The 20019-nt window shown below is 42.3% G+C and overlaps 1 protein-coding gene and 1 non-coding gene across 8 annotated transcripts in view; one reads left to right on the top strand and one right to left on the bottom strand.

Moving 5' to 3' along the window:
• Positions 1–20019, top strand: part of LOC112574277 (nuclear factor 1 X-type-like) — a 96052-nt gene that overhangs the window by 34670 nt on the left and 41363 nt on the right. The window contains exon 1 of one of the 7 annotated variants that reach the window (XM_025255248.1): positions 16895–17113. The exons of 5 other annotated variants lie outside the window; for them this stretch is intronic. In XM_025255248.1, coding sequence (XP_025111033.1) covers positions 17105–17113 — 9 coding nt within the window. In that variant the 5' untranslated portion in view covers positions 16895–17104. Of the gene's footprint in view, positions 1–16894; positions 17658–20019 lie in introns of those variants that run through there. One more of the 7 variants, XM_025255246.1, reaches the window with a different exon arrangement.
• On the bottom strand, positions 1964–2080 carry Trnal-caa. Its single transcript has 2 exons — positions 2043–2080; positions 1964–2009 (listed from the first exon to the last, which is right to left on the bottom strand). It is a non-coding gene; the product is annotated as a tRNA-Leu (tRNA).

The raw sequence follows: 20019 nt of genomic DNA, 5'->3' as shown, positions 1-20019 counted from the left end.
ACTTTTGTGCTGAGGGGCGCAACCCTGCAAGTGCATCGTCCATGTTGCACATCTGATCTGTGAACTGAACGATCACAGTTGTGAACACTGGGGACAACATTTTGTTGACAGGTGAGAAGACAGATGTAGAGATCAGGTGTAAAGAATGGTAAAGTCTTCAAATGAAAAGATGCTGTTAGTGAAAATAAGCGTGAAAAAAAAAACAGCTTAATAAACAAATAAAGAAAAAAAAAAAGGTTCATCGCAAGCAACATTTTGAAACAAATACAGGGTCTGCCTCTTGACTTCTTCACTCAAGCGAGGCCTTGTAGGTGATGGTCCGGCTCCTCGACATATATAAGAGAGAGAGAGAGCTTTGCGCTGTATATCTGTAGTTCACAAACGTGGAACATGTCGGGGTACGTGGATAAAAGTTTTATAACATGTGAGATTTGAACCCATCCAAGAATTGGCTTTTCTGACACAAACCACCCTTTACACACATACTTTTATTATTTTCATGATTTTTTTCCAAGATTTACAGGCTGCAACTTTCTTATCAGAGTTTTAAAAAGTGAATTTTCAGGGGGTTCTTCTCTCCGTTAAAGAAGATTTGGCCGGAGAGCCACTCACTGAAATAAAATGTGTTTGACATCTCCAGTACAGCTACCACCTATAAAGTTTGCACGACTGAAGGTGGAAAAGGACAAACTTCACAAAATGTGTGCCGACAGGATTTGTAGACATGGAGGTGGCAGAACAGTTTGTATTTTCAGCAGATGGATCTCACCGGGTGGATCCTTACAAAATATACGAGCGCTTTATATAACAGTGCTTTTTCTGGATGAGGTGCATTCAGTCCTTCCTTTAACACTGGATTCAAAATCCACCATTAAAAATATCAAGGTATGTTAGAAACAGGTGACTAGGGAATATAATACACTTTCTTTGTCGGTGCTTAAGCGTGGAGAGCACTTCAGGAGGCGATTCTTAATCTAGTGAAGACGGGAAAATTCAGGCGGGAGGCTGACAGCAAAAAAATATTCTAGACAGATGGCTAAAAGAAAAAAAAGATTCTAACACTAAAATCTTTAGAGCGACTTTCTTCTAACAATTACCCGTGATACACATAAACTGTATTTTATTCGTCCAGCTGTCTGTCTGCATCAATCTTCATGAGAATATCTCTCATGTTTATTACTATTGTTGTTATGTGGGTTTACTACGCCAATTCTCTTTTCTCCTTTTATTTTTGTAATTATTTAAGTATCGTCAATTTCCTTGTCAGCCATTCGTGAAGATTATATCTACATAGCTGTCTACTCGATCACATTTTTTTTCTACCGGTGAAGAGCAGCAGGGAGATATTTATTGGCGTATGATATAACAGTAGATAAAGGTGTATATAATATATTGAGATGCTTCAATGTGGTGGCTTCACATAGACTGCACAGCATGGAAGAAGAAGAAAAACCTGACTTATTTGAGCCCATGACCAAACCCGTGGAGCAGAACAGCAAACGCTCACTGCAATGTCACGATAAGCGCCGGGTAGGAAACTCCCATCACATGTACCCGGCATTCGAGTTTAGTGCAGATACTGTGATCACCGACAGCTTCGTACGAACTTTCATCGGTGACGACGCCGACGTCGACGCCGATGATGATTATGATGATGATGATGATGATTATTATTATTATTATTATTATTTGTTGTATTTGATATCAATATCGCAAGTGTTTCCCTTGTAGGGACAAAAGATGAACGATTTCTCTGCCCATCCGTGACGTCTGCATGTAAAGCAGGGCAATATTTAACGAACCAGTTAGACAATATACCTAAATAAACATACATAAATAAATATTCTCGACTGTAAAATTTTTAGTTGCAGTAAAATGATCGTATGGCCCCGACCCTCACCAAAAACAAAACAAAAAGCAGCAGCAGCAGCAAAACAAAACAAACAAAGAAAAAAAAAATAATTGTCAGAAGTGGGATTTGAACCCACGCCCACATTCGTGGACCAGAACACTCACCAACCTCTGAGGTTGAAAGCCTTCGCCTTGAGTCTGGCGCCTTAGACCACTCGGCCATCCTGACACCTCGTCGCTCGCCTACTTAAAATTTACTTTGTTATTGCACAACAGTCTACATGATGTCGTGTTTATGTGACTCGTCATTATTAAATTTGCTTATCCTTTTAAAATTAATGGTGCGACCTGCTGTTTACAGATGTAGCTTTATTTAATTTATGGCAAAACATTAATATAGTTTTATTTTAGCTTTTTTTCGGAATGAGGGGAGGTTTGTCTAGGGTTTTTTTCTAAACATTTCTTTTATACATTTTTTATTAAATTAAAATTAGGATAACTTGCCGATATCGCTGTGACTAATGACAGAACAGGATACCATAGTTCCTCAGGTGGGTTGATGGAGCTATTTGCCTTAAAAGTAAGACAGCGGTACCTGTCTACCTTTCACACTGTCAGACAGCGGTACCTGTCTACCTTGCATGCTGTCAGACAGCGATACCTATCTAGCTTTCACACTGTCAGACAGTGGTACCTCTCTACCTAGTATACTGTCAGACAGCTTTACCTATTGTACCATGCATGCTGTCAGACAGTGGTACCTGTCTACCATACTGTCAGACAGCGGTACCTATCTATCTTGCATGCTTTCAGGGTACCTATCTACCCTGCATGCGCTGGTGTAAGCAGGTTGAGAAGCGAGAGACACTTGTTGCGCCGCTGATCCAAGCACCAGGCAGCGAGAAGGTTTGCCATCTCACAGTGAGCGACTCACCAGCTTTAGGTCGCGGACTGGAAACTCCATTTTCTATTTCGATATTAGAATTACGCAGCGGAACTCGCCACGCGCATGCGTCATCGTCTGCGGATGTAGGTCCCGCTTTGCGTTGTGGGTAATCTCTCACACCTTCGCAATCTCTTCTTCTCGGACCAGCTGTTACTGACGCCGTATCCTATTTTTGTCATTCCTTCAGTTCTGAACTCAGTGCCCGGATTTACAGACACTACCTTGTTCCAGCCATTTTATTTATGTATTTTATTCATCCATCCGTCTGTTCATGCCTTCATTCTGTGTATATGTGAGTGTCATGCATGTGTGTGTGTGAGGAGGGAGGTGTCGTTAAATATCAGTTTATTCCAACTGTGCTATGGATAACAATTAGAACTTCTTGGCTTTCATGTTCATCTTTAAGCTGGAATAGAACTGTTTCCGTTTTATGCCTGGAGAAAGACTGTTAACTGCTATAGATGTTGGTTCCTCCTGTTGTTTATCTATTCGTCATCCTTTAGTCAGCGTAGTCACCCATTGTCATATTTTTTCTAGTTATTCATCATTTATATATATATTAATTCATCTACCTATCTATCTATGTAATTATTGGTGAGTCCATTCTCTGTGTGTGTGAGGGATATTTAGGGGATGGAGCCGAGAAAGGTGACTCATGGAAGCCAGTAAAAGACAGATTTTTTCCCCAAACAAATATTTTCAGGCTTTCAGATTTTCAACACAAGTAAAACTTCGTCGGTCACATCTTCACTTTGTTTTGTGATAATGCTGTGAGAGTGGGACATAAATGCAGCGCTGCGAAATGGGCCAAAAAATAATATGTGTGTGTATGAGAGAGTTCGTGAGTGCACGTGTTCTTAAAAAGGGGAGACAACTTGCAGGTGTTAAGGGAAGCAACCTGCGGTGTTCACTGCTCTCAAAGCTCTCTTGCCCTCATCACTCGGATGCTGCCGGTGGCTGCAACACTTTGCGAGGTGCATCCTCACAGGTGAGTGTCCGCGCGCAGACGGCTCGCTCGCCATTTGCAAGACGAACTCCGCGGCAGGTTGGAAACTCCCAGCATGTGGCTAAGAGGCAGCCCCGGACTACCCCAGAAGTGAGGGCACCAACTTCCGAACCAGACGTGCACACCGTGTTGTCTACAGCAGTGCATTGCCTGCAGTCTGGCGAGGGTTCATACAGCCGACGGTTGCACTGCAGTCTGCCTCGCCGACCCCAGTCTTGTCTCAAGCATTCCGATGCATCTAGGGACTTGTTCGGGGCATAAACTGACAAGTCGTATACACTGGCCTTAGTTTAATGTCGATGGTGGACTTTGCTCTGATTCTTGAAGTCACATTCTCAACGTGTAAGTTGAAGATCTGATCACACATTTGTATGAAGCCATCAGCTGGTGTAGCACAGCTGTACATCTTGAGGTAACAATCTTTAAATTCAGTGAAAATCTCTTCATTAAAAATTTATATCAATCATTGCCAAGTGAAGTTAGGTGAACTTTTCGTCTCCATTTGCACACACACACACCCGGAGAGCTTTTATCTGGACTTCGTCAAATATTCGGGAAAAGAAAGAACAGGTTTCAGCCAAGTATCCAGCTGATAATGATTGATTTCTGAGTCGTAAACATTCATCAGAGTTTATGACCGCCATATCCCATTCAACAGTCTGCAAGAACATTCCATTGAAAATATTAGCCGTGTGTCTCAGCCCTCCTGCCATTTTAGTTTTGTTGTTCCTGATGAGAATTTACTTGGTTGATTTTTGTTTTTGTCTCGGTCTGCGAGTGTATTTAGCATACTGTTTGTCTGACATGCACCTCATCAATGGTGCTTTCTAAAACATTTTTGTATGTTTATTGCTTAAACTGTCGCTAAAAATCTTCCACGGTGTAGCACAGCCACTTTCTCTCAGTCTGTCTCTCTCTGGAATTCTCTACTCCTTGTTTCTCTAGCTGTCATCCACAGCGTATCATTTTTCAATGTTTTGGATTCCCCCTGTTTCGCAGCTCAGTGGAACTGATAAAAGCGATTTCTCAGCCCTTGTGGAAGCACACAAAAACAATCGTCATTAAAAGCATCTTTTTTCCTTCGTGTCAGTCTCGCTCACGCCGTCTAGAGTTCTCTCCCCCTAATGCTCCTCACCTGCTGGTGCAACCCCATCGTCGCCTTCTCCTCCCATCACCGCCTTCTCCTCCCATCGCCGTCAGGTGTGCCTCGCGTCTCGGGAGACCCCCAGCAACCTGTCCTTACCTGCATCAGGGGAAGAGGGTTGCCGTGCGTGCGAGGCTCTTGTCCCGTCTGTCGGAACGAAGTTGTTGGTTCTGTGAGGAGCAGTCCCTGTGCACCGTGCAAACCTCGCTCAGCCTCCCTCCCCGCAACTGGAATCGCAAGCGATGGTTTGTCGATGAAAATGTCTCGGTCGGAATCTGCTTGCACACTCTCTTACATTGCTGACGTGCCTTGGCGCCTTTAAAAGTGAACTACGCCGCAGACGCCGCGAGGGGCGGGTGGAGGAGGCAGGGGGAAAGGTCAATAGAGGTGCTTGATGAAATCTTTGGCGATTATAAGTTGTTTCTGACTTGCACGTTTGCCTACGAGCCTGCTTGAGAGAGATGGTGGTGTGACAGGTGTGGAGTGAGAGGGCGGGGTTGACAGTGAAGACAAGCACAGGGATTTTTTCGCTCTTTCGCTCTCACACTCCGTTCACCCGTCGTGATGCACCGCGGACAAGCGTATGTGCGATAGAAATACTGCCTTTATTTTTCATAAGCTGTCAAGATAGCAAGCTTTGCTTTAGATAGCGGAAAAATGTAGGCATGAAAAAAAGGCACCCAGCAGTACACCTTGTGTACACACCGTCACTGCAACATACCTCAACACACACACTGCAACCATGAAACTAACAAAACAAACAAACAAACAGAAATAAAAAAAAGTATTATGAAATTGTGAAACAACAAAAAGACATTATATAACATCAAGCAAGCAACACAGTTAAAACAAAAATAGAGCGACTACCACAAAACAAATAAACAAACTAAAAAACTGAAAAAGAGAAATAAAAAATAAACAAATCAAGCAAATGACAATTAAAAAAGTGTAAAGACAAAAGAAAAAAAAAAGTCAGACACCATATGAGCAAAATCAAAATAGAAACAAAACAACAAAACCAGGAGAAGCAAAAAGAAAATTTAAGTGTTTATTGTAACATTTCTTTAAAATATACCAATATACCAGCAGAACCACTAAACTTCCAGATTCACTAAGATTTTTATAAACTTTCAGAACGCATGCACTATTGACCCTTGAGTGGTTCTCTCCCTTAGTTTCGATCTCTCAGACTTGTGGCAATCAGTGTATTGAACAAATATTCAAAAGTGGTGTTTAAATAATTCAAACGTCCTGTTGCTTCGGTTTTTAATGCCTAACATAAGTATTTAAACTCTTCTTGCGCCCATATAGCTGTCTGTCAATTCTGGTTCCCCTCTCTGGAAGTCGTCAAGGGAGAGCACTCGCTGCCCGACAGACGCCATTAGACCGAGACAGAGAAAAACGTTCGCACATCTTTCATCTATTCGCATTTCAGTGTTTCGTAAATTTTACGGTGGTGTAAAAGATGATGCTCACCCCCAAGTTTCATCACACCCCGGGAGACAGCCAAGGATGCGGAGGCTGGCGCGAGGCCCAAAAACAAATCAGCAGCACAACCACACAGCGCACTCCTCCCTTTCTGACTCCCCTTTGATGGTGATGTTACCTCCCTTTCACAGAGCTGCGGTCGCTGGCACATGTTTACCAAGATGCTTGCTTGTCTTCAGCACAGAATGTGCAACAGGTACAGCTGTATGGTGAACCGTAGCTTTCTACTTTCAGTACATGTCGATACTCAACAGATATTGTTTTTTTTATTTATTTTATCAGTTATTCTCAGTACGAACTTAACGTGAAGGCTACCAGTTGTTTGTTATTAAATATAAATATATAAATTTTATCACCTGTTAGCCAGCAGGGTACCTTTCTTTTCCTGGATTGCTTTCTGCCAGTCTTCCAGCTGTGATTTTATTGTCGCCTTCTGTCGCTTCGTTCGAGTCAAGTTTATTTGTGCAAGTCGCCATTGTTGAGAAATATTGAAACCTTTGTATTCTTGGTGTACCTTTCCTTGACTGATCATATTCGGCAACGGGGGGATAAAACGGGGAGATAAAATGGCGGTTGCCAGGGATTTTGTTTCTCCTTCGTCTCTCCCTCTCTCTACGACTTAAGCACTTGCTCGCTCTCTCCCTCCCCTATTTCAAAAACCACCACCCTTCTCCCCATTCTCTTTCTCTCTCTCTGTTGTGTTACAGCTGTTCACATTATGACTCTGTTCTGTTTAGTATACTTTTCATACGGAGACAAGTGTAACATCTCAGAACAATGACAATTAGCAACAAAACTAAGCATGCTTGGGAACAATATGCACCGATCAAATACAGTCAATTATCTTTCTTAAAAAATAAAACTTGTCTGGCTGTGACTGAGAGATAGGCCAGTGGCATCATGAGGAATGTTTGTTATCAAAGACTCACGGACAGAGTTACAGTGCCTGCCTTACTTTTCAAAGTTTCAATTACGATTGTTTTCAAGATAAAGGTTTGGTCTGTAGTTAATTTGGAATTATACCTGGTTTTAGAACTTTCTATATATTTTATTTCTTTCTTTCTGTGTCCGTTCTATTTTTTTTTTTTGTATTTCGTTTGTTCGTAGTTTAATTCATTGGTTCATTCATTTTGTTTTAATGGAGCATGAAAGCATAAAAACAAAGACATTTGACATCTGTCGCTAGTTAGATATACATACATTTGAAATATACATGCATCCCGAGGGAGTCAATTTTAACCCTTCATTCAGCTGACTGTTGCTATTCCCTCTCCGACACATTGCTGTGATGCATGTGAACAGGTGTCGTTCACAAAGTCTCCGACATATTGCTGTGATGCATGTGAACAGGTGCCGTTCACACAGTCTCCGACATATTGCTGTGATGCATGTGAACAGGCGCCGTTCACAAAGCTCCATTCGGTCCGACCCGATGCCTTGTACATCACTGTGTTCTATCTGAACAAGTGCCGTTCACATTGCTTTGTTCTCTTTCAACACCTGCTGTTCACATCACCTTGTTATGTCTGCGCTCTGCATCGGTGGCGTTCACTTCTCTTCGTCTATAAATAACACAATAATAAATACATGACTTATATAGCGCATACTTACACTCGTAAGGAACACTGACCGTTGACATCATTGATGAACAGGTACAGTTCACATGACTGTTCTGTCTGAACAGGTGTCGTTGAGCATGCACCCATATCCAAGTCACAGGTAAGCAGACAGTCGCGAGGGCTTCATGCAGCGGGAGGGACATGACAAGGAACATCCACTACACACAGAAAAAGAACTCGCTTGTATGTATACTTACAGCAGATATACACAGACAGGATGTGGAAAACAGAGCTAAGAGATGGCAACCGCCAGCACACACCTGTTTAAAGTCTTCTGTGATCGGAGCAGAAGTTTTTCCCCCAAGCGGCTGTTTTCTTCTCCCGTGGGTACCATTCAACATCTTGGCTGCTCTCAGTTTTCTTGTAGCTTACACGAATACTGCTTGAACCTTCTTACTTACTTATTTATACTCAGTGTCGGTGTCCTTGGCAGTAGTCAGTGTCATCTGTAGTATTCTGAAAGTTCTTTCGAGTTTTGGTACAGAGACAGGTACAGAAACGACACAAAACAAACAAACATTTAAAAAATTAATTAGAAGGAAAAATATCAAAATATGACAAACCTGAAGCTTTTTTTAGTGCACGTAAATCTGGATCACTTCTATTGTTGTTCAGACCGCTGCATTACATCATTTATAATTAATTATATGATTTTTCTGACTGAATGTGAAAGGGATTTTCATTTATGGAGGTATTTTACTATTAAGGTTTTTTTTTTTAAAAAAAATGCAGTCCATTCGTTCTTTTCGTGACATAGGATAATTACAGTGATTTATAGTCTGCAATGCATTTGTAGCATTCCACAAAAGGTTATAAATAAGTTTTGGGTTTAGCCTTCTACTCCCTCCCCCATCCCTGGTTTTTCGTATTCCTTCTCCCTCCCAACTCCACGAAGGAGATTATATCGTTGAGTACCGCCATTTATTTTCATGGCACTGAGCATTGAGATGGTATCTCTTGCTGGTCTGTCATTTATTCTCCCCGAACGCTTAATGTTGTTGTTGTTGTTTGTTTTTGTTTTGTTTTGTCTGTTTGTTTTTGTGGGAGGAGAGCGGTGATGAAGGCAGTGGCAGCTCTGGGCACATTTTTAAGCCACTGCTTAACCTCTGACGAGCGGAACTCAAGGAAACACGTCCTCGCGCATGAGCATTACGTCATCTTTGTATACCATAACAGCTCACGGCACCAGTGCCCGGAAGTGAATCATATTTTATAGGCCGTCTTTAAACGTCTTTGTGAGAAGTTGATAGGGACCTCTTGACGAACCCAACTAAAGATTTTTAACCGGCAATGGACATAATCCTTGCAGAAGAATAGAGTTTTTCGGAAGTTACCCACAATTATCAGCTAATTTTACATCATGTGCCAGGACCATATTCTGAATTCCTTAGCTTGTAAATCGAAATTACTTTCTTCTTCGTCATCTGGCCTGTAAATATAGAAAGTAAAATAATTTCCATTTCTATAGATTAGAGGAAAAGTGGGTTGTGTGGAGAAAAGACAAAGGTGGAAGAACAGAGGTGGAGAGTGAAGGATCATGCGAGTTAATGAGAACAAGTGGGTTGTGTAAGATAAAAGAATGAAGATAAATGAGAGAGGGGGGCGGGGGAGTGTGTTGTGTGACAGACAAGAGAGATGACAACAATTCAAGGTGCAGGATATTTCTCTCGGACATTTCGTAGAGAGCAAAAGGTCAGCCCCACGTCTGCCTGCGCAATCACAGGCCTTAGGTGGACAGGCCGAACGTAAACGTTTCTTTGGCTGTAATTGCCGTTGTTTACCACCCGCTGGGACACTCCACTGCGAGCCGTTGACTGTAGGTTTTACTCCTGGATCTCAGTGCTGTCCTCCCGCCGTTATCCTGTCCTCGTCGGCTGGCGTTTCCTCCCAGAGACCCTCCCCGTGTTTTCCCTTCAAAGCGAGCGCGTTGCACGCTGGACTAAGCCCCTGAAGCCAGAAAGTTCGCGCTAAAACCAAAACAAACAAATTTCTTCGCCGTTTTCCTTCATCCCCTTGTCGCTAACGTCTCGCCTCAACAACCCTTTCCCTACTCCGTACGAGGACGCTCTTTCCGCTTTTTATACATCCTTTTTTTCTAAACAAAATCTTCTTGACTCTCTCTTTTCTCTCTCTCTCTCTGGTTGTGGTCCCTCGCGGAGGCGCGTGAAATCTGCGTAACACGTGCAGTTAACTCCCCCTCGCTGTTAACGAAGGCACTTGTCGTAATTACCTCTGCTGATCAAAGGCATACTCTGCTGTTGGTAACCTTCCTCCGTATGAGTTCACTGATAAGAAATACTTCGGAGTATTTCGCCTATGAACTTCACTTTTTTCCCCCTCGTCCTCTCTCTTGATAACAGAAGCCGCCTATAGGTGATACACCTGCCGTTAGGAAGGTTATCCGTTCAAAGGTTAGAACTCTCTACAATCGCCAAACGTCTCCTTCACAAGCTCGACAAAAACCACTGCCCGAGAATGTACCCCATAAACATACATCACCCCTCTTCTCCCCACCACCACCCTACTCATCCTTCTCCCATCATCCATTGCATAAACATGGGCTCCCGAAAAGCCAACAGGATTTAAATGTCTTTCTTGAGCTTAAATAAAGGAAAGCCGCTTTAAAAGCCTCCACTTCATGCTGCCATTCTTTATTAACTGTCTGTGCAGTCTGTTCGTTCATGATTTGCTTTTTTATGGTTGCTTCACTGGCAGACTGGCTGATGGATGTTTTCGATGAGTTGGTTGGTTGCTATTGTATCGATTTGTTTGTGTCAACCCAGTTATTGTTTAACTGAAAGTTCAACGATGATTTATCGATGTTGGTGTAAAATACTTTCGAGCAATTTTCATCAGCAGGATTGTTATTTATTACACGTATCTACGAAAATGGGAAATTTCACATCCATTATGAGCTAGTGAGTTGAGACTAGGTATGTATAAATGAATGGTCCAGTGCACAGACACACAGTCTTTGACTATGAAATCTGTGGTCCAGTGGGTCGTCACCTGGAAATTGCAAGGAACCGCCACGCTCTCTGAGGGTACCTTGCTTGGCACATTCTTTCATTTTATTAAAAAAAAATTCAGTTAACGAATAATCTCATAACCAATCAATTTTAAACAAATAAAAGTTTTTGCAGATTTCTGCAGATTTAAGCAGGTAATGTATTTTCAGTCTCGTCTGTTTTCATTTGACGACTTCTGCAGACAGCAGAATGATTCTACCGCACGCACATGATGAGTATGGAGCATTCTCCCGCGCAGTTAAAATGAGTCATTCAGCTGGGAGAAGTATTGTTGTTCAACACCTATAACAAATGCACCGAGTGCACTGTGTAGCTGTAGTAGCAGCAGAAGTGACAAGGTAGGATTGGCGGCGGCAGCAACATGAGATGGAGCAGTAGCGGCATAATTAACAGCAGGAAATGAGGCAGCAGCGGTGCTTCTGCTCGAAAACAATGATTACTATTTTGACAGCAATGAGTTTGTCCTGTACCACCTCCTTTGGTTGATTCGCACAAAAGCATTGCAATCCTCCCACCCGTCACACACACGCAGGCGCGTGCACGGCAGAAGACATGGAAACAACGCAGCGAATAATGCGGGAGACGGTTCAAGGGAAGCAACTGCATGACAGACGAGACGTTTGCAGATTTGTCTGCCTTGAATCGAGACCAAGAGAAAGCCTTGCTCCACTGATTTCGTCCGAAACATCTATAGACTATTTTAATATTTATTTTCAAATCTTTTTAAAATCGGAGAACAAAAATTATCCCTTTATCTATAATAACATCGACGAATCAGTAATGTATAACAATTTCGTGGCTGTGGAGATATTTCAGACTTTGTCGGCATTTATTAAAGTATCATTTGTTTATTTGAGTGTACTGAAACGAGACCTGAACCCTGCGTTTTTCTCACTGTAGTGGTGACAAGCGAATATTTTAACCACTACACTACTGGGCAAACAGGGTGAGGAGACGAATATCGCGATCACAATGAAAAACTTACCCCGAGATAAGTAGTGGTCTCTAACACCTCACTGCCAAATGACCTGACGGTCACCTTTTTTCATAACCACCTACTGTAAAGCCTCAATAGCTTAGAATAATGTCGTTCGTGTGGTATTATGAAGGTGAAAAGGGGGATTATGCTATACTCCTCTCTGCAGACTACAGTGGCTATCAGTTTGAGCTAACATTGATTGAGATATATCGCTACACTGTTCTTCCAATATCGTAAGTTATGATCTAATTTTGCCCCAACATATAATTATACCTGTCTGAGCCACTGACACCACAGCAGCTGAGTCGATCTGCTTGATATTCTCTCTGTGCCACGTTTCAAACGAGAGAAATTCGGCAAACGCTCCTTCTCTGGTCCCCTCGTTCGGGATCCTCCGCCTCTTCCACCCCGAACTGCGTCTACATTCGCTGTTTTCCAGTCCAAACTTAAAACCCACCTCTTCAAGAAATACCTTCCATGTTCCAACGAACTCTTCCACCCACCTTTAAATTCCTCATCTCCTTCCATGCACTTTGTTCATGTTTGCCACTGAGGCCTTCGGTTCGCTGTTGTTTGCGGTTCTGGCTTAGCTGTCGGTTTGTTTGTTTGTATTTTTCGTGCAGGGCGCATGGAGCTCGTCTGATCACAGAAAATGCGCTCTATGAATTCAGTTTTTATTACCTGTACTTTGTTTGATAAAAAAGTGATTAGAATGGAAGCTGCTACAGCTGCAGCAAGGAGGCTACATAATAATCTATTTCGCGGGAGTATTAAGATTACTGTCAGCACGCGCACGCGCCTGAGGTAGTGCAGTTCCACAGCCATTTTCTGAGTGTATTTGTTTATGTTTACGTTTCGCTGCCCCCTCGCGCGTGGAGTGGGTCTTGGGGCCGCCGCCAGTCGAAGCTATAAATAGCAGAGCACTGGGCGTGCGAGCAGCACGTGCGAGAGAGAGCGCGCGAGTACGCATGCGTGCGCAGCTGATAGCACAGCCAGGGTGCGACCAAGAAATCAAAGAACACTGTTCCGACGAAGTAGGGCCCGTGAAACGGCGTGAAACAAGAAGTGGTCTTATCTGGGTACGGTCTACCTACCTAGATTCTGCGTTATCGTTTTTCTCTTCCTCTTTATTTTTTTTTTCTTCTCTCAAGACTGCGGTATGACGATCTGTGTATCTAGCGGCGAAATGCAAACCTGATGCAAGATACTGATATCAATGTGCTGTGGCATATATGTGTAGTGCCTTTGCTCTATCTCTCTGCAGACACGGACACACGCGCACACACACACTCCTCTCCCTCTGGCCGTATTTATTTACAGCAGTCATATATAAGTCACCCTCTCAAATGGCTGGCAGATAGGCGTGCAATCACCTGGCTGAAGTAAATTGTGAGGTTGACTTCCTGTACAAGAAACACTACCCTCTCCACCCCCTTTGCACTTACACAATAAATAAATAAGAAACATGTGTATCTTCCGTATGTGCAGTTCCAGTATAGAGCTCCATTAGCTTATGCACTTTTAACACTCACCTCCGTTTAAACTGACAAATGTTCAAGTGCTATTTTCTATATATATATATCGCCATGGTATAACACTGCACCCTTTATACAGTCCTATCTATAGTCACTCTTGTTCAAACTGACCTTTGTTGTGCTTTTATATTTTTCTCTATAAACATCGTCGTGTATTCGCCGCTGGATACAACTGCCATGTATTAACCATAGGGTACGAAGCTGGCAGTCTTAGATGTACACTTTTATACAACCATCATTGCATGTACACACAGATCATGTACACACAGATCATCTACACACAGATGACAGATCATGTACACACAGATCATGTACACACAGATCATCTACACACAGATCATGTACACGCAGATCATCTACACACAGATCACATACTTGCCAGCCATTGGACTCATTGTTGGTCTGCTAGACTTACTGCTGTACACGCGTGTACACTATGTGCTCACCTCGTGCACAAGTGTCTCAGTGTTCACAATACCCTACAGACAGTTTCTGTGTTCACTCTCACACACTGCCGACATGATCTCGCTGACGTCGTGTGCGCTCATGACCTATTAACCTCTTCACGTACATTTCTAACGTGCACTCCACCTGACATGTACATGATAAACATTGCCATTGTTGTAGGTAATACTACTATAAACAAAAATTATTACTCTTTTTCTCTTTCATTCCTTCACGATTTACAAAAGTAAGCTATACATATCAAGCAGCTCAAAATGAATCAACATTATACGCGTGAAACTTGAAATGTGAAACCAGGCTTTGTAGTCTTGTACAAACCATTCATAGACATATATCCATGCACCCGTACATACAGCGTGTACGTATTATGAAATCTTTAAAACAAATCACGTGCAATTTTGTTGTAGTTCCAAGTTCATCTCTATGCCTCGTTTGCCTTTCTATTCGAAGAAGTTCAGGTGTGTAGCATGACTGTGTGTATATTAAGGTATTGTGTCGGTGTCGGGATAAACCTGAGGGGAGGGGGTGTCCGTGACACAGGTAAAGTTGGGGGTGGGTGGCAGGCCAGGTTGCCAGGTTTGGCCTGACACACTCTATTCTGTCAGACCCACTGTCTGACACAGTTATGGCTTCGATCGCAGCGCCAGCTAGGCCCTGGGCCGTGTGTGTGTGTAAGTTTTCTCCAAGCCACTTACAATTCGGGCTGTTGTTGCTGACGCGGCAGTCAACAACGCCCACCTTCACCTGTGAAACCGGTCTTAGCTTGGCGCAGCAGGTCTGTGTGGGTACGTGTGTGCGCGCCAGTGCGTGCATGTCTGTGTGAACCAGCGTGTTCTGGCACGTGTACCTGAACAAACATATCTGGACACGTGTGTGTGTGTGCATGCATTAGCAAATGTGTTTGGTGGGTACGCACGTTATCAGCCGTGTTTGGCCGTGTGTGAGCGTGAGTGGGCGCTCACGCGTGCGTGCGTGCGTACTTAGTCCACCGGTGAGTTGCCTGCCTTGAGCGAGTACCGTCGAGCCCCATTTTGTCGTACCTGCGAGACTGAAGTCTGGCATCTGCAGAATGAAAAGGATGCAGCCTTTCGAGTCTCCCTCCCTGCCCTATACCTCCCTCATACCTTTCGTCCAAATTCCTGCAGCAAAGCCCTGCCTAGCCGCTGGCTGGAGTTCCTCCGACACACAGGCAGAACTGCAGGGACGAAGATCAGGTGTAAGCCTTCGTCATAACCCTGGGCTAAGTGCAATCCTGACCAAGAGACTATACACTCGATCTTGCGCCATGGTTTCATTCCGTGAATGCATTTATAGGTCTGTGTTCTTACGTCGACATTGGTCTGGCAATACGTATATATATATAGTGTTTACACCACGGCCAGGTGTACGTTCAGCGGTTATACATAACTTTCATTCTTGTGTTTTCCTGCAACAGAATGAACGTAACAACGACGATAAATATTTGCTTGCAAATAGAGACTTATTCAATAATAGACTGAATAAACAATGGGTTGTCCATTACAACAACACTGTGAGAGTTTCAGCAGAAAAGGAGAAATAAAAGTACACGTCACTTTTATTCCACACTCTCCAGGCTCATTTTGCTCCCCTGTACCAGTGCAGGAGTTAAGCGCCAGACTTCACCTACGCCCTAAACATCGAGATAAGTTTCTGGAAGCGGAAAAAAGTGGGGAGGGGTGAGAGGGTGGCTATTGAATCTCGGATGTGCAATACTGCGCATGCGTGCAACACTTGCGGTGACACCATTACTGCAACTGCGCACCTGCAGCCAGATATTGTTCTTGCCGTTCTTTTACGCGTATCAGAGGCTTTTTCTTCATCCCCTCCCCGTATTGCAGGAGCAGATGATGTCTAAAACGTACTGCGTTATAAAAACATTAACTTGTATTATAGAGACAATCATTTAATTCGTATCTGCATTGTGCTTCATGATCATCCTTTTCTCACCTTGATCGTGATGCGACTATATCTTTACACAGTCTTTACAGATTATCTGAACGCAGGTAGAGATTTACCATGTGAACATTTCTACTTGCATTATATTTTGTTAATTCACCCACACACTCATACACCACAACCCATCATAAAAAATTTAATTTATATATGCAACGGGATCGAAATATTTTAACTCGAGTGCTTGATTGGCTAAAGCTAAAACTATTTTCAATAATTTATTGTCTAGATTCTTTTATGTGCATTACAAAAATAAATGTTGCCATATATGCAGCAAAAATATATGAAAATTAAATTGGCTTCTGGAAAAAGAAATTCTATGTGTGGGTGTAATTATATACACTGTATATTGGAGGGGGATGTATATATAAGTGACTATATATATGTAATGCCAACAGAAAGGCCATATCAACGAAAAGCTCATATATTCGCCGACAACACTTTATTTACTCTTAATATACGGGTACTACATAAATGCACTCGCTTTTCGGAAATTTGAAGGTTTGGCTGTCATCCTTTGGTTGTGATGTGAATCACATCAGCTGATGCCGCCTTTCCCACTGTCAATGAATACTCATATGTAGGCGGTGCTATCTACACCAGGTAAGCCATGCCAATTAAGTTATCTTTCAAAAGTTCAACAATCAATATTTTTATCCATCTATCAAGTCTTTGACATTCCTTGCCTTGAACTGTGTCAAAAATACAATCTCCTATACTATACTGTAAGTAAATGATGTAGATAATAAAAGAGAAAAGTCTCCGCACGACTGTCAATCATAGGTGCTTGGCCACACTTGCTTGTATCTGATTGGCTAACGGCGCGACATTGATATGCACATTTTCCAAAAATGGAAATTGACAACAACAATACCTCCTTCTCTTAAAACACAGGAAGGCTGCAATCGGGGAACGTGGAGGTGTAAATAGCTGGCCCAGTTTCGAATTAACGTTTGGCATTTCCTGGGGTGAAGCACCGTGTGATTCTTTCAAACTTAAGGTTATTTTCTAATCGATGAACATGAAGGAGAGCTTGCCACTGCAGCTAAATGGATAGCGCAGCTGAAAATGACTATGGTAAGTTTCCTACACTTATCGGCCCGCGAGGTGCTCGCGCAGTGTAGTGTTTCGGTTTAGTATGTGGACGTTCGATTATGCATAATCTTCCAGATTTCTTGAAGTAAAATTCATATCAAGTGCATAGTTTATAAAGTTGTTAGAATTCATCGTATTGAGAGAGGAATTGCCTCTTCTTTTGCGGACTATTTTTCAAGATGGCTGCCTTGCTCGGAATCATGTTATGACGTGCTTCTTCAAATAGACATGATACACACACACACTCGGACAAGCTGAATTGGTGCTTTCGACTTCTTTGGTGGAGTGCTGTGCTTAATTTGCTGGGAACTACGTAGTACAAGCTCGAAGTACTTTTCGTGAACGCTTGCATTTTGTTATGCGTAATCCCGCAGAAAGCAAAAGTTCGAAATCGTCCCGCACGTCGTTGTGACTTTTGCGCTGTCTGTGGATTCATGTGTCTGTGTGCTTTCGACAAGGAACATGGATGTCGAGGAATTCCCTGATCCGTCTTCACCTACACACGACTCACAGACATATTCTCATGGTAAATTTGTGAAAACATTTCCTTTAAAAGTTGAGGTTATTTGGCTTTAGTTATTACCAAAGTCAGACACGATTTGTGCCCCTCCCCATTTCTCCTGAGGATAATACGCATGGTTTGACAGACTTGGTGCTCATGGGTTTCAAAGGACTGCCGGAACACCTTGGATTATGCATATCTTACTTATCATAGGGTATTTCAAGGGTATTTAACTGTACTAAAAGTCATCGTTCGTCGGGTTAACCTGTTGGTACACTAACCTACAATAGTTGCAAAGCTGTTGCCGTTCTTTATACAAGGTATCGTGACTTGGGAAATGTGTGCTATAATCCCTTTAGAGAGTAGGACTAAGCTGACTGGTAGCTCATAGTTGAACCAAAGAGGATACCAGTAATTCCACACTTCACACATTCAAGCCGCTCACGTAGTGGATGTTTAGCACCATAGTACACACTATACGACAACCAGCGTATCCCAAACCTAATCAAGATAGCAATGGCAGAAAAGAGCTGGGTTGGCATTTTCCACATTTCCCTCACGCCTCTAGGCTCTAGACCAGAGAGGTGATAAAACCGTAAGATGAAGATAATGTACTGTTTGGCCAGAAAGTTAAGGAAAAAGCACACCTGCACAACAATATTGTTGTTATTGCTCTACGTAAAGAGTGAGAGAATCCTTTTTAGTTTTAGGAAAAATGTTAGCATTTGTTGCTTGGGTGACCAAAATTTTTAATACAATCTGATTTTTGTTTTACCACATTACGTTCCGGCACTAATAAACATGATGAACTTATGTGTAGATCTTTAATGGTTTCATAACATTTTTTATACAAGTAAAAGGGAGAAATGATTTATGGAGAATACATGATTACATTCAAACTGTACAGTTCTTTTATAAGTGTCTTGTTTAAATAAATCTGTGGTAAATGCATAGATGCAGTTACAAATGCTACATCTTCTTGAGGTTTAGTTGGTGTAGTAAAGTTCATTCTGCTCATTTTCAGGACGAATCTAAAATCCTTAATCAAGGCTAGAGCAGATATCTTCTGTCTTTAAGCTCTAGCATCATTGATTTAGGCAGTTCATAAAATACATATAAATTAGCAAATACAACCTTCACAACATCTAAGCTTTTTTGGTAGGTGATGGTGTGAGTGAGGCTCATACCTGTACAACTTTTGTAACTGCTGGAGTACTATTGTAGGAGTAGTGACAACAATCCAAATAGGGTTGCTTTAACTCACAAATTGAGCGCAAGACTTGATGGTGCATATGCTTATTTAGTCACAATTCAGGATGGTCTCAGAGAGCATACTTTTGTTAATAATACTAAGACTACAGTCTTTTATTTCCACTTGGCCTTGTATTTTTTATCTGCTTGGCCACATATGGTTTTGTAGTTCTGTCTATTTAGACACATACATATACAGACTTCTAGAGGCATGCAAACAAGGATTTGCTAACCAGATCTTTATGGGATAGAACAAGAAACAGCTACCATTAAGTGCTGCAGTCAAGCTAGTTTCTTCTATGTTCCCGTGTTACAAAATCTCATCTCCAGTTTATTTTTTGTACACTACAGGTCATTTTTCCCCTAGTTAGCAAATTTAGCTGCAAACATAACCATGATTGCAACTCTTGTGATGCTGAGGGTATCCTTATAAAGGTGCGGGTGGTCCATTGGTGCAACTGTTTAGCCCTTGTCACCACTCCTGTGATGACAGGGTTCATACCTGATCTTGGGCAGGGTGGTCTTTCCCTCCATGTAGAATTTATTTACAGTACTGCCTGGTTTTCTGTGTTGTAGCCTTATTTGATAGCTCAGTATAAAATACCAGCCCCTAATTTCTCCACCATGTGTTTAGCTGTTGTCAGTGCTGCTAACTTTTTGTAACCTACTGTTCTGAGCTCCTGGTCTGTGGTACAAAAGTTTTGATCTGGCCATCAGGTGCTGGGAATAATAAAGTTGGTACAACAGCATATGCAGCTTGTTATTTGGTCTCATTGTAGTGAAAAATCTTTCTTGGAATGTAGTTCTGACATATCATCTATGATGTGATAAGATGCTTGGTTGTGGCACCAGGTTGCCAGACAGGTTTTTCTGTGTCACCTTTTGATATATGGCTGTCATTTAGAAGTATTGGTGCACTTACACCTGTGACCTTTTTTAGGTGAAAGTATTCAGTGTGTTAAATTCATTTTTTCTGCCATAAATACAGATCTTGTCCTCTTCATCCAGTGAAAGGATGAACTTGGCAACATGTAAAAAAAAAAATTCAGCCAGATAGCAAAAAATCCCCTGACTACCAATGTTCTTAGTTTTGTTTTCAGCCTTCCTCCAACACCATCATCCATAATATGTGACA

This window comes from Pomacea canaliculata, linkage group LG10 (genome assembly GCF_003073045.1).
Source record: "Pomacea canaliculata isolate SZHN2017 linkage group LG10, ASM307304v1, whole genome shotgun sequence".
In the NCBI taxonomy this organism is placed as follows: Eukaryota; Metazoa; Mollusca; class Gastropoda; order Architaenioglossa; family Ampullariidae; genus Pomacea; species Pomacea canaliculata.
This window is presented reverse-complemented; position numbering and strand designations above follow the sequence as displayed.